We start from the raw sequence: 15,881 nt of genomic DNA, 5'->3' as shown, positions 1-15,881 counted from the left end.
GCGAAGAGCTTACACAGCACCATCTCTGCGTGACGCAATTACGAGCGATTCCACCTTGTTCCTTGTATTTTCTCTATTGTCTGAAAACCTCTCCCCATGATTATGCATTAAAAATTGTACGCCGAAAAAATAAAGCTATTTTGAGGAAAAAGAAAACATGCTGCGATTTTTCTAGCTCATGTTGTGTTTCTGATCCTGGCTGCCAAGGAGATTTTGTGAAAAGCATGCTTACCATGATTACTATAAGTTACTATAAATATTTAAAATTTTATTTATTAATTTGTTAATTTATCCTAAGTGATATTCCTCAATTGCTTTTTGCATTGACAATCTCAGAGAATATACTCTTAAATATTTTTTCATTAATGAGTCGCTGCTAGTTTCATATTATATCTAATATGCATAGCTTATGAAAATAGACTATTGCTTCTTTAAAAATACATATATATATAACTGTAATTCACATAAAACACAGTTGCCTTAAATATTCCAAATAAACCAAAATAAAAATTCCTACATTTTCTCCAATATAAACTTTAAGAAAGGGAAATAGTCTTCAGTCAGGCCTTTTACTGTTTGTACAGAAACCAATTTGCCAACTGTTTTCATGAATTTAAGAGAAACCTGGGGGGGATGGGGGCGTGAGAGGGAGGGGTGCTGTTCGTAACACAGAGCTGACTCACCTCGCTGTGCAGCAGAAACTAGCCTGGCAGCGTACAGCAACCATATTCCAGTAAACACAGACAGACAGACAGCAGAGGGAGACCCGCAGAGGACACAGGGAACTGACCGGGCTGAACGGCGTGGCTGAGACGAACTCACCAAAATGACGCCCAAGCTCCAGAGGTCGCAGGACTCATCATAGCCGTTGTGACTCAAGAGCTCTGGGGCAGCGTAGTGAAGAGTGAAACATGGCGTCTTCAGGGGCTGATTATCAGGTGGCTTCAGGCGCGCAAACCCGAAATCAATGACTTTAATTTCCAAATTGTCATTTTCATCAGTGAACAGTAAATTCTGCAAGATACCAAGTTTCTCATTAAAATGTCAGGGGCCTTGGAGAGGCATTTTGCTACATTATTAACATTTACATTGGACTCAGACACAGAGATCTGACGCGGAGGTTGGGAGCGGGATCCCAGCATCCGCTGCTCTCTGCTCTAGCTTTCTGGACCACCTCGAGTTTACCAGGTCACGAGGGGCATTCCCGAGCGTGTCAAGCCCCTTCTTTATCTTTTGCTGTGTCTGTCTTCTGCTTCTTCCACCTAACCTCCCTTCCAACCTGGCTCTCAGGCGTCTAACCCTCCACCCTCCTTCAGAGACGTCACCAAACTAAAGTTGGACACTATTATATCTTCTTCTAGCCATTACTATTCCTTCCTGGCATTTATCAGTTCTGCAATATTAGTTCAATGTGTTCACCCGCATTAGACCATAATTCCACGAGGCCAACAACTCTATCTTAACTCATGATTTTCTCACGTAGCAGGTGGTTTGGCAAATATCTGTCTGTTGAATGAAGTCAAATAAAATAGTTATATAATATCTAGCAAAACAGTTAGATATTAACTATATTAGATATAGATATCTAACAATATTTAGTAAAACCTATTAAAGAATACATGGTGGAGCCATGCATTTCAGAAATATTTTTTCCAAAACAGTTAATACTTGAACATTTTTTGATGTTTATGGAGATTATCCCTCTATTATTCAGAAAATGTTATTTTGAATCATTTCCCAAGCCTTCTCAATCGCTAAGCTTTTACTGATTAGTTTTGTTTTGCTTTTTATCTGCACCATGCAGCATGCAAGATCTTAGTTCCTCAACCAGGGATCAAACCCATGCTCCCTGCACTGGGAGCTCCCCTTTTAACCACTGGACTGTCAGAGAAGTCACTGGATTGCCAGAGGAGTCCCTGATTACTTTTGTATTTACCAGTTGTTTAAAGAATCTAACTGTACTGGTGTGCAAATCATCATTTTTATTAGTACATCAAGCTAGTACCCACAGTAAATGAATCTGATTATAGTGTCTTTAGCCATCCTAACAAAATCTAGTAGGCGTTTTTGATCATTAAATTATTCCCCCAGCTCTGGAACATCATTTGCTTTTTAATATTATTCAAAGTCAAAGAAAATATATCATAGAAGGCTTCACTGATACAAAGAGAAAAAATCTTCTAGGCCCCCTTTCAAAAGTTAAAAATGAATGAAGTGGGAGGAAAGAAACCAAAAAAATTAGCTGAAAGGGTTTCTTAAATTTTCTATCATACTAAATGCTTAATTCTGAATTTTTGATGGAATTTAAATGTGAATATAATTCAATGGAAGGCCTCGCCACAGCTGAAGTCACGCTGGAGTTCAGGCAGGAGAACTTGGCAGAGGGCCCAGCAGATGGCCCCGGGCTGCAGCACAGCCGGCCTGTCCCCACTGAGCCTGCAAGCCTCTTGAAAGGACTGCAGTGTCTCCTATACCAAGACTGGCTAAGGACTCCCTTGTTCGCAGATCTTGAAACGGAGGAGGTGTGGCATTCCCCTCTTCACTCCTCTCCCAGTTCTCACAGTGGAGCTGGGCGTACACAGTCACAAGTGGCAGAAGTCACCACGCAAACCACGTACGTCCTTGTCTCAAGCCGTGCCAGGAACTAATTCGATACAATTTCTCAATCTTTCAAGAATATGGGGATCAGTTTGAAAAATACAAAGCAGCCTACTAAGAATGTCAGCCAGCTTCTAAATTTATTTGATTCTCACCACCTAGAAATTATCGTGCCTGTGTAGAATATGAATACCACATAAATATCTATCAAAAGAGACATAAACAGATCTTAAAATGCTATCAATGTGAAAGGGATTAAACTTTTAGCTTGGAAATAATATAATCAGCCACTTAAAAGTCAAAGTGAAAGCCATTTTATTATGACAATGTTAGTACAAAGGTACATTTTCATGTCTCCAAAACACATGTTGGTTTAGGACTATCACAGTAGCAGGATGTCCTATATAATGAGACAGTTCTTCTTTTCAAATGCCTACTTGAAACAAAATCTTTTTAACGGATAAGAACAAAGCTATGCAAGTGTTTTTTTAACCAGTAAAATCGGAAGGCAAATTTAAATTATGTTGGAGAGGACAGTTGCATCCTTTGAGACTCATGAGGGGACAGATGGCCAGTTATCAAAGAATAAAACATGTGAAAATGAATTCTAGACAGTCATGGAACAGATCTTTTCAATTAAAAAAATTACATGCTTGTTCCTTGTCTATCAAAAAAAGCATTTAAGTGGTATGTGTTCACATTTAAAAATAGACAGCTAATCTCCAATGTATGGAGCGCCATATTTTCAGTGGGCGTTGTGTGGGAGAGTGAGAACTATGATGCAGGAAGCAGAGGGGCAGCTATCATAGCTGCCAGCTCATAAAACACAATTCGCTTTTGATTAATTACGAGTAATAGGAATAACAATAATAGAAAGTACACAGAAGTTTAAATCCTTTAGGAATCAGTCAGTTATATCCAAAGACAGAGAATTCCATTTTCAAAACATCCTCTTCCTGCCAGTAATCTAAGGTACTTATTAACCAAAAGGCATACATGGTGCTTTTTGAGAGATTTTTTTTGTAGTCTAACACAAAAATAAACACCAAATTATTATTTTAAATATACCTGAAAATGCATTAAAATCACATAGCAATTAAAACTGAAATTCTATTTTAGAGAGTAAATATATATAATTTTGCCTATGGTAAAGGATGATTCATTGTTTTCCTTTTATAAAGTATTGGGTTTTATTTTTCAATTTGCATTATTATTTTGATGATTTTCTAAAAGGGAAGAATTTTCATATTTTTGATACTAAAAAGGGATTATTCTAGAGTTAGAACCTTCTTTCTTAACCTTTTGAAAGAAAAAATATACGAAAAGCTGCTACTTCTGCACTGCTGCACAGTTCTATGAATACTGCAGTACAGGAGCCAAGAAAAGCACATGTAAAGATCGCGTGACTAATTAAACCAAGACAATGCTTTAAATATTCAAAGCAGGATTATACACGTTCCTACTCATGAGCTAATCAATTTGATTACGAAAGTGAAAGATAAGCTTTCAAAATACACCGCTTAAAACAAACCCTCTCAAATGGTCTACATATAGGAGGGATGTTATTTTCTGCTACAAAAATTTCCATTGCTATTTTTAGTCCACAACTGTTGCATAAAGTATTTCTTCCATAAAAGGCTCTCACATTTACAAATATAACCTCGAGATGATCAGCTGGCAAAAAAAAGAAAAGACAGATTTACTTTAGACTGAAATAGAAAAGGAAAAAAATCCAAGAAACATGGTATTTGCAAGTATCTATTTAGAAAAAAGCCCTGAAAATAAAAAACCAACCCCCCCTCAAAAAAAAAGTCCACACGTGTCTGCTGCTGCTGCTGCTAAGTCACTTCAGTCGTGTCCGACTCTGTGTGACCCCATAGGCGGAAGCCCACCAGGCTCCCCCTTCCCTGGGATTCCCCAGACAAGAACACTGGCGTGGGCCGCCGTTTCAGCAGACATTGAATGACGGCGCCACACGGCTCTGTACCTCGGGTTTCAGGTCTCTGTGTACCACTCCGACGTCATGCATGTGGCTTACAGCTGAAACCAGCTTCCGCATGATGCAGCTGGCTTCCGTCTCACTGAAATGTTTCTTCCTCTTAATGCGTTCAAACAGCTCTCCCCCGTTCAGAAGCTCCATCACTAGAAATGTGTGAAGCTAGAAGAGAAAGAAGAACAATGTGGAGGGCCTTATTGAAGAGGAGAAGCTGATCAATGTATAAAACATTTACTGACTATAAACTGCAACCGATAAATTTAAATATTCCCTTGTTAAAATAATCAGCGGTGATCCTTGCATTTTAGAGGAAAGAGTTGAAGGATAATGTGTCTTTTTTAGAGTTCTATTTCGGTAACGGAAATTTCAAGCACTGCAGTGAAATCCTTATGTCTCCTTTCCTCGACAAATTCTTTCAGCTGAATTGCATTCCAACCCTCTCTATCGAGTTTACATATGTTTCTTTTTAAAGTGTGACCTCGCACTGATAATAATGTGAAATTGGCTGTTTTAAATAATATAGATTACTGATGGAACACGCTGCCCACGAAAGGCCTGACACACACATTTAATGGCAAATTTACCTTTTAAAAAAAAGCATTATTGGATGATGTCACTTTAAATCTTCTCTTAGGGCTCAACAGATTAGTTTCAGGGTTCCTGTTAATTCCCACGGCAAACAGCCATAACTCACTATGGGCTTTTTAAAGACAAAATTGCTTTTGATCCCAAAGCCATTATCTTAATTAAATAGTATCAAAAGTTACATATTTATTATATTTTGCATACATTTCTAAAAAGAAAATAACATAGAAGCTATTGAAAAACAAAGGAATTATATCTGCTCTCCAAATGGTATAAAAGTTATCAATAATCAGATTCAAATGCTATGCCTTATCACACCAATGTCACTCCACAAACAAAACAAAGTATGCTACCCTTTGAATGAGCGAAGTCTGGAAAAACTGCATCATAAAAAAGATGGTTACAAATACACTGTCCTGCACACAATGGGCATATTCTAGGAGGTGAAAAACCCTTTTTTTAGAAAAGAGAATTGCTCCCAGGCTACTAGAGGCATGCTAACTTGAATTTCTTCATCAGCCAAATTAGGTCAAAGCTAAATGCGACAGCCTATGCCAGCAAGCTTTCCACAAATGAGAGGCAAACCTAGAGTGATTTAAGAGATAGGCTTTAGTGTCAAGCCTGCATCTGAACGCCATTTGTGTGACTTACTTATGACCCAGTGGATGTTACTTTACCTCCATGAACTCTAGCGCCCTTACCAATAAAAATGTAAATAATGGTGAAAAATGTGTATATGGTAGCTTGAATAATGGCCCTTTGAAGATGTCTACATCCTAACCCCCAGAACCCACGGATGCTACCTTGTATGAAGAAGGGATTTCTCAGATGTGATTAAGGATCTTGAGATGAAAAGCAGACTGCTGGATGTGGCATGATGTAGGCAACGGTGTCACCATTATGGGGGAAAAAGCAACCCACGTAATCCACGACCCTATATTAGAACAACATGACTCTATACGGGTGTGCGCAGGATTACATCATGAGGGTGTTCTGGCCGTGCTGGGTCTCCGCTTGGGTGTGGAGTCCTCTCTCGCTGCAGCATCCGGGCTCAGCTGCTCTGAGCAGGCGGGATCTTAGCGCCCCAACCAGAGACCGATCCCTCGTCCCCCACACTGGAAGGTGGGGTCTCAACCACTGTACGCCAAGGGAGCTCCCCATGAGACGGTGTCTATTCTAGTAACTCTTGAGTATAACAGCAGCAGATGATAAAGTTAATTTGACACACAAATAACAATACTAGGGGTGTAATTCCCGAGATCTCATGGTGGTCTGGAGGTCAGGGATCCAAAGTCTTGTGGCGGGGAGAGGGGAGGAGTAGCTCAGAGCACAGCTGCAACCATGGAGGGGCATGTCAAGGTCATCCACTAAGCCCTCACCAGAGGTGCGAATCGTCTTCAACAGAAAGCCGTCCCATCTCCTCCTAAGCACCCCCAGGGGACAGGGACTCACCTCTTGCACTGCGGCTGAGTACCCCGAAGAGGTGGAGGCTGCGAAGGAGCAGGGAGACTAGTTCCCCCAATACTTGATTCAGAGGTCTTCCTTTTCTGATTTAGAAGCACCAGGGAGCAAGCGGACACTGTCATTTTTTGGGTGCTCACTCACCTGACACGAAAACCAGACGGTGCGCCTGCCTCCCCTGAGGCAGGACATGGAAATCAAATGCTTGCTCTGAAGCTGGACTGTGTAGGTTCCGATCCCAGAAGTACCACTCAGAGATGGGCAAACCCGGTTACTTAATTTCTGTGAGTTTTTCTTGTCCCACTTCAGAGTCATTGTAAGGACTGATTAGGACGATGCGTGTAGAATGAGAGCTGCAACGCCTGGACCGGGTAAGGCACCCGGCAACAAGCAGCAGCTATTGCGGTCACGCTGCTCCTCCGCCGCTGGTCTCCCCACCGCCGGCCCTGCGAGCCCTCGGCGGTCAGGGGAGGTCAGTGCGGCGGAGAGCTGGGCCACAGCTTCCCTACAACGTGCACGTCAGGGCAGAACGTTGGAGGGAGCCCAGAACCAGAGACCAGCTCTTCGGTGGGATTTTCACTGACTTGCCACATGGCTTTGGCTGGATAAGCCTCATGATTCTTTTTTTTCCCCTGTGGGAAAACCCTCATGACCCTCCTGAACCCGTTTCTTCACTGGTAAAGTCGGGGCCAACCACACCCAGGGCTGGTTTTGGCTCTGCTGCCTGGCATGCTGCCCAGTCCTGGGGGAGAGATGACTGTAACGGAGCAATGTTTGCAGAGGGGGAGGCATGGACCTGGCACAGCAGCATCCCTCCCATGTCCAAAATGCCAGCGCTGAGGGAGGGTCCTGACGGAAGCCGGACTGGCGAGGGGACAGCGAGGGCAGTGTGAGCCCCCGGAATGTGAACATCCCCGCTCTTCTGCTTCTCATTTGCTCTTCACCTTGCACTGACGAGGCCTCCCTGGTGGCTCAGTGGGAAAGACTCGCCTGCCAGTGCAGGAGGCCCGGGTTCAATCCCTACGTCAGGAAGACCCCTGGAGAAGGGCATGGCTGCCCGCTCCAGTACTCTTGCCCGGGAAATCCCATGGACAGAGAGGCTACAGTCACAGGGTCACAAAAAGAGTCAGAGACAATTTAGCAACTAAACAAAAATGATAACAATGAGGCTTCAGGCTAGGTTCCACTCTCAAACTCACAGCATCAGGCTGAAGGCGAATACACCTGAGCTCTGAGAGGCACGCAGGGACGAGCTGGGGGGGGCGGCAGCCGGACCACAGTGAGCGCAGGGGGCGGGGCTTCCACGCCCCCTCCCACACCCTCCGGCCGCGAAGCGGAGGCGGCGCTGCCTGGGGTGGGTGAGAGTGTGTGGAGGGGGTTTTCACCTCTCGATCAGCTGCGTCATGTCCCATGTCCCTGACTCTGCGCCAGAAGCACCGACAAAACTGGTGAAAAGTAGACCCTTGCACATGAATTAGTATGCAGAGTTAAAAAAAAAGCAGAATACCTGATCATGAAACACTTCGTGTAATTTCACAATATTGGGGTGTCCCTCGCAGAGTCTCAGAGCTGCTACCTCTTTCTGCGTGCTGGCCTCCATCCTGAAAAACAAAGAGCTCAGTGTATACACTCCTCTTCACCAAGCTTTCGGAAGTACAGCCCCAGCCCTAACTTTGTTTTCACTTACAGAATGTTCAGAATGTGAGTGTCAAAGTATCAGAAGGAGGCTTTCATGAAAGCACTGAGTCATACACCCACTAGAACAAGCAAAGCACTTGTCTTGAGAAAAATGATTATTTCCGAGTCAGCAAAGTGCTTCATCATATGAAGAGGAGGCACCATGTGCTGGACAATTTGGTCATAAGAGAAAACCATCACGGAGGTAACAGTCAGTCACCAAAACAACTCGTTCTCAAAGCTACCTGTGGATTGCTAAATATTAATAATTTCAGAAAAAATATTTCAAATATAACACCTAAGAGGAATGGCAACAGCTGCTGAACTCACTAAGCAAGTCTGTTTAAATAACACTGCCACAAGAAAGTCTTCTCGTAATAACCTCAAAAGCGTATCACACTGTGATTTATGTCTAAAGTGGACTACTGTCTCAGAGCTAGAAGTATAATGGATGAACTGATGAGCTGAATGGCTAAAACCTTGGTTAAAAACCTTACAACGTACTGCTACTCTCCTTTTCAATAAAGATCTTAGAGAATACCTGGACTAGGAAGAATACGTGAGAAGAGGGCATACCTTTTGCTGATTATTTTGACTGCGAATGCTTGGTCACTTTTTTTGTGTGTGCACTTCCGACAAATTGAGAAACTCCCCTCCCCCAGTGGCGCGTCCTTCAGGTCAAGGTCATAGTGCTGATAGAATGGAGAGTCCTGGTGAGAAACCAACACCTTTTAACTCGTCAGTCACACACAGGGGCGGACGAAACCGCTGAGTAACAGGACGTTACGAATGTTAATAGGCAGGACTGGAATGCATTCATAACCTTTAAAAATTCATCATCCGCTCGTTGCTAACATCTCTATCACTTATTTAAATGCACCATTTTCTACTGCTGTAAAACAGGAGCTCCTTCAAATGGACGTTGGTAATTTTCTGGGGCAAATATCGCTATTTCCATTTATTCGCTTTTTAAAACTAGATTTGAGTCAAATGGAAAGTCTATTCCATTTACGGGACTTGAGAAAGGTGACTAGCGCTGGTATTTAAACCACGAGCGGTCACTTAACCACCGCGCGGCTGTACCTTCAGCATTGCGCTCCTCGCAACGTGCGCCACCCCAGGGCGGTCAGCTCCCATGTGAAACTGGAGAGGGTCCACGACGGCTGCATTACGCTTGAAGAGAATGGAAGGGGCAACAAAGGAGTAGCCCTGAAAGAAAAGAAAACTAAACAAGCGATCCTTTCTGTCCCTTGATTCCCGCGTTCAGTGCCGAGGCTGTGGGCTCCATCGCTGGCGAGGAAGTAAGATCCCACACGCCATGAGGCCAATGAGCAGCGCTCAGATTTCTGTTAAGACAAATCTAGTTTTGCTTTATTTGCAATCCAAAACACAAGGTCATTTCAAATCTGAATAATGCTTTTCAGAAGGCGCTAATGCCATCTTCTGGTAGAGCCCAACTGGTCCAAAATGAAAGGCAGAAAAGTACTTCTTCCCTACAGCTATAATACTGCTGATAAAAATTTGCTTCTAAACACAACTAACTTCTCAAAAAAAGTATAGTTAAGGAACTAAAATGTGATTGAAATGCTACTAGGTTTTCAAACTAGCAAAACAGCAAGTTTCACTCCAGTCAGCTTCTAAGTCAGAAATTGGCTCCTCTGTCCATGGAATTCTCCAGGCTAGAATACTGGAGTGGGTTGCCATTCCTTCTCCAGGGGACCCTCCTGACCCAGAGATTGAACCCACATCTCCTGTATCTCCTGGATTGCAGGCGGATTCTTTACCTGCTGAGTCACCAGGGAAGCAATTTGAAATTGAAAAGCAATAAAATCAAACAGCAGAATGATGTACTGAACCAAAAGTGGTACAGATCTTCTATGATTTACACCGGGGTTCTGTCCTGATAAACTCGCCATAAATTTAAAATATTACAAGTTGAAAATGCATCTGACACACCTAACCTACCTAACATCACAGCTTAGGCTGGACTACTGTAACCGTGCTCAGAACACTCACGAAACCTAGTTGGGTAGAATCACTGAACACAAAGTCGGCCTTACAGCAAGTGCTGCCGGTCTCAGGTCAGCCACTGACGGCTGCGCCGCACGTGAAACACCACGCTGTGTGTCCGGATAGACCGCACTGGCTGGTCACAGGGCGCTGCGTCACTGGACGCTGCCCGCACTGGCTGGTCACAGGGCGCTGTGTCACTGGCCGCTGGCCGCACGGGTTGGTCACAGGGCGCTGTGTCACTAAACTCTGGCTTCACTGGCTGGTCACAGGGCACTGTGTCACTAGACACTGACTTCACTGGCTGGTCACAGGGCACTGTGTCACTGGACGCTGGCCGCACTGGTTGGTCACAGGGCGCTGTGTCACTAAACTCTGGCTTCACTGGCTGGTTGCTGCAGGACCACGTGTCTGCCTGGGAGCCAGGGCTCACTGCAGCCCCCAGCACTGAGAACGGATCCCACTGCGCACCCTCATTCCAGGAAAGAGCAAACTTCAAAGTGTGCTTTGTATCAAATGTGGATCACTTCTGCACCACCATAAAGTCAAAAAATCCTAAGTTGAACTACTGCAAACTGGGACCCATCTGTATAATGATGGATGATAATTTGTTCAAGCGAGAACACTCAGGAAACATTTCTTCCATCTGCTATGTGCCCAGCCAACAGCAAGCCTATGTCCAGACTATGTCCCAACCATACTATTGGGATGCTTCTGGGAGTCAAAGAAATGAAGCTACAATGCCATTTAATAGTAGGAATATTTAATCTTAAGTCTGAGAAAAGATTCCTAAGTACAAAATCCTTTCTAAATCTTTTTTAAGAGTTGGGAAACAGTTCACATTATTCACTGAAGATAAAAAATCAGACAACACTGTTTATACAATATTAAGAATACTTTGTTTGAACAGAGGTAAAGTACTGCATTTTCTACAAAAGAGCCTGAACAGAAATAAAACCTCAGGTGTTAAGTGTAACAGTTATTTACATAAAAAATAAACACACAGAGATTTCCTCAGTGGTCCAGTTAAGACTCCAGTGCAGGCGGTGTGGGAATTAAGATCATACACGCTGTGCAGTGCAGCCAAAAATAATTAAATATATAAAGAGAACTCTTAAAAAATAAAACACATAAATAATATCTGCTATTTAACAAATCACAAGCTTCAGTTAATGATTTGTCATATCTCTGTATTTAATCATTTTAAAGATATTAGAGAGTCCTGTTTTTCAAGATCCCAAAAAGATTTCATATGAGAAAATCAATCTTTTCTTTGAAAGCACCTGTGGCCAAGCAACAAGGTGTGCCCTTCGCGATTACCTGGAACAGCCTCTCGGAGCTCTGGGGCAGAGCTGCGGGAGAGTAGGTGGGGTCCATTTCTGTGAATTCTTCTGCAAAGTTACTCACATCTAATTCATCTCGGATGACTGGCTTAAAAGGTGCGGGCACTTTTTTGGCAGCTAAATCATCCCAGTTTATTTTCTAAAACAGAAAGAAAATTGGTACAAAGTAGAAATCAACAAAGTTGAAATACATTTTTGAAAAATAACAAAGGTAGGTAATTTTTACGGAGCAAGAGAGAGAAAAGCACACATTTCCAACCAACAATTAAAAACAATTTCTTCTTTACAAACAGGAGCATTTTTTTTGGGGGGGGACGGTTTCATACATGTGATCAGTTTGTGGAAATTATTATATTATTGGTATAAAACATTTGGATGTTTCAAGGCTGACTGACTCAGACACGGTACTGACTGTAGCTCAGTTGTTTTCTGAGCGCAGTTTATAGCTCCAGCCAATGCCAGGACTGAACGGTGAGACCACTCTCCATCCCACTGCCGTGGGGTCTCGTTCTGGCCACTAGGGGGCACCAGGACACCCCAGTTCACCCTGGGGATATCAAGAATTATTGTCATGTGCCCCGAGAAAGGCGTTTAAGTCAAACCAAAACAAAACCAAACCTAGACTACAATAAAGGGCTTTAAAATGGATTTGACTATTGACTCTAAAGGAACAGCCCTTTAGAGGCAGTGTTAACTAGCTTTCCTCCTGGTCATCTAGACAGATTAGAAAATAAACTCTAATCCATGCATTGGTTTATGTCTGTAAGTCTAACTGATGTAACCATTCTTTTCTCATTCAGCTGTATCCAAGGGTTTCCCATGGCCTCTTCTCCCCCCAGGGCACGCTCCAGGCCTGCTTTCCCCGCCAGTCACTCACTGTCTGATAACTGCTCTCTACCGTGAGCCACATTCAGCCTGCTGTTCTTTTCCCTGTTGTTCTCCTTCTGTCACTGAAAACAATCTCTGATACTACTGACTGAACTGAACCCCACCGTTATATATATATATCAATGTATTTGATATTACACATATATAATATCAATGTATTTCTCCTATAATCTAAGATGTCATCCTTGATAGTAAGATACACCCTTACTTTACGTACCATTAGGAAAGAAAACGCGTGACCAATCAGAAACGCACAGCTCTGCCCACTGTGAGCGGCACACTGACTTCGGAGACACCATGACACTTGCACCTCATTGATGACATTCCGTAAGTGCAAACAACGTGAAATGTTTTTATCGTGCCCTCTTGTGGAGGCGATGGAGACACAATCACTAAATTACAGATCTTCAGACTTTTCACTGGAACGGGTTTTAAGGGTCATTTAGCTCACCCTCTTTATCTGATCCAGATGGAAACTAAAGCCTGGGAATCAGAACAGTCCTTTTCACTGAAACATTCCTAGTGGAAGGGCCAGTCTCTTGGCGTGCCAATCAGTGCCCTTTCCTCTCTGCAGCTGGAATGTTCTCGACTACGTATGTTCTCCATACGATCTGTGCTTGGCTACCGTACAGGTACCACTTGAGGAAAGGGGTAACTTAAAGACATCTGTTGTTAGCAGGACGACCTTTAGTCTGTAGAAAGTTGAGTACTATTACAATCCTCTCCACCTCCACTCCATTTGGGCCTTTGCAACTAGAATTTTGGTCTTTCCTGAAGTGTCCCTGTCATTTACAAAGTCAAGGCAATTAAATAACCTAAAATTACTATTCTAAGCTATAGAACTCTGCATTCAGAGTTCCAAACAATAGCAAGGAGAGATAAGAAAGCCTTCCTCAGCGATCAATGCAAAGAAATAGAGGAAAACAACAGAATAGGAAAAACAAGAGATCTCTTCAAGAAAATTAGAGATACTAAGGGAACATTTCATGCAAACATAGGCTCGATAAAGGACAGAAATGGTATGGACCTAACAGAAGCAGATGATATTAAGAAGAGGTGGCAAGAATACACAGAAGAACAAAAAAGAGCTTCATGACCAAGATGATCACGATGGCGTGATCACTCACCTAGATCCAGACATCTTGGAATGTGAAGTCAAGCGGGCCTTAGAAAGCATCACTACGAACAAAGCTAGTGGAGGTGATGGAATTCCAGTTGAGCTATTTCAAATCTCGAAAGATGATGCTGTGAAAGTGCTGCACTCAATATGCCAGCAAATTTGGGAAACTCAGCAGTGGCCACAGGACTGGAAAAGGTCAGTCTTCATTCCAATCACAAAGAAAGGCAATGCTAAAGAATGCTCAAACTACCGCACAATTGCACTCATCTCACACGCTAGTAAAGTCATGCTCAAAATTCTCCAAGCCAGGCTTCAGCAATATGTGAACCATGAACTTCCAGATGTTCAAGCAGGTTTTAGAAAAGGCAGAGGCACCAGAGATCAAATTGCCAACATCCGCTGGATCATGGAGAAAGCAAGAGAGTTCCAGAAAAACATCTATTTCTGCTTCATTGACTAGGCCAAAGCTTTTGACTGTGTGGATCACAATAAACTGTGGAACATTCTGAAAGAGATGGGAATACCAGACCACCTGACCAGGCTCTTGAGAAACCTGTATGCAGGTCAGGAAGCTACAGTTTGAACTGGACATGGAACAACAGACTGGTTCCAAAGAGGAAAAGGAGTACATCAAGGTTGTATATTGTCACCCTGCTTATTTACCTTATATGCAGAATACATCATGAGGATCGCAGGGCTGGAAGAAGCACAAGCTGGAATCAAGATTTCCGGGAGAAATATCAATAATCTCATACATGCAGATGACACCACCCTTATGGCAGAAAGCGAAGAAGAACTAAAAAGCCTCTTGATGAAAGTGAAAGAGGAGAGTGAAAAGGCTGGCTTGAAGCTCAACATTCAGAAAACAAAGATCATAGCATCTGGTCCCATCACTTCATGGGAAATAGATGGGGAAACAGTGGAAACAGTGTCAGACTTTATTATTTTGGGCTCCAAAATCACTGCAGATGCTGACTGCAGCCATGAAATTAAAAGACGCTTACTCCTTGGAAGGAAAGTTATGACCAACCTAGATAGTATACTAAAAAGCAGAGACATTACTTTGCTAACAAAGGTCCGTCTAGTCAAGGCTATGGTTTTTCCCATGTTCATGTATGGATGTGAGAGTTGGACTGTGAAGAAAGCTGATCACCGAAGAATGGATGCTTTTGAACTGTGGTGCTGGAGAAGACTCTTGAGAGTCCCTTGGACTGCAAGGAGATCCAATCAGTCCATTCTAAAGGAGATCAGTCTTGGGTGTTCATTGGAAGGACTGATGCTAAAGCTGAAGCTCCAATACTTTGGCCACCTCATGCGACGAGTTGACTCACTGGAAAAGACTGTGATGCTGGGAGGGACTGGGGGCAGGAGGAGAAGGGGACGACAGAGAATGAGATGGCTGGATGGCATCACTGACTCATGAGTGAACTCCGGGAGTTGGTGATGGACAGGGAGGCCTGGCGTGCTGTGATTCATGGGGTCGCAGAGAGTCGGACACGACTGAGCGACTGAACTGAACTGAAGCTATAGAAAATTGCTAGAATATGAAAGCTATATTGCAATATTCGTAAGTACAGGGAACACACTGTGGAGGAAAAGATTCCAGGAAAATACGATTTGGGCTATTTTGCTTAAGTTGTTGTTCAGTGGCTCAGTTGTGTCTGACTCTTCGCGACCCCAGGTACTACAGCACACCAGGCTTCCCTGTCCTTCACTATCTCCTGGAGTTCACTCAAATTCAGGTCCATCGAGTCGGTGATGCCATCCAGCCATCACATCCTCTGTCATCCCCTTCTCCTCCTGTCTTCAATCTCTCCCAGCGTCAGGGTTTTTTCCAATGAGTCAGTTCTTCGCATCAGGTGGCCAGAGTTTTGGAGCTTCACCTCAGTTCTTCCAATGAATATTCAGAACTGATCTCCTTTAGAATTGACTGGTTGGATCTCCTTGCAGTCCAAGGGACTCCCCAAAGTCTTCTCCAACATCACAGTTCAAAAGCATCAATTCTGCAGCACTCAGCCTTCTTTATGGTCCAACTCTCACATCCACACATGACCACTGGAAAAACCATAACTTTGACTAGACGGACCTTTGTTGGCAAAGTAATGTCTCTGCTTTCTAATATGCTGTCTAGGTTGGTCATAGCTTTTCTTCCAAGGAGCAAGCGTCTTTTTATTTCATGGCTGCAGTCACCGTCTGCAGTGAT

At 43.3% G+C, this 15,881-nt stretch overlaps 1 protein-coding gene across 7 annotated transcripts in view; it reads right to left on the bottom strand.

The window, feature by feature from the left end:
* The window catches only part of RPS6KA5 (ribosomal protein S6 kinase A5), a 189,525-nt gene that overhangs the window by 12,089 nt on the left and 161,555 nt on the right, over positions 1–15,881 (bottom strand). For all 7 annotated transcript variants that reach the window (XM_055437370.2, XM_088839364.1, XM_088839362.1 and 4 more), the window contains 6 exons: positions 11,648–11,809; positions 9,401–9,526; positions 8,894–9,027; positions 8,148–8,241; positions 4,586–4,756; positions 823–1,014 (listed from right to left, as the gene is read on the bottom strand). In XM_055437370.2, coding sequence (XP_055293345.1) covers positions 823–1,014; positions 4,586–4,756; positions 8,148–8,241; positions 8,894–9,027; positions 9,401–9,526; positions 11,648–11,809 — 879 coding nt within the window. The remainder of the gene's footprint in view (positions 1–822; positions 1,015–4,585; positions 4,757–8,147; positions 8,242–8,893; positions 9,028–9,400; positions 9,527–11,647; positions 11,810–15,881) is intronic.

This window comes from Moschus berezovskii, chromosome 9 (assembly GCF_049115385.1).
Source record: "Moschus berezovskii isolate FMDL1 chromosome 9, NW_MosBer_1.0, whole genome shotgun sequence".
Taxonomy (NCBI): domain Eukaryota; kingdom Metazoa; phylum Chordata; class Mammalia; order Artiodactyla; family Moschidae; genus Moschus; species Moschus berezovskii.
This window is presented reverse-complemented; position numbering and strand designations above follow the sequence as displayed.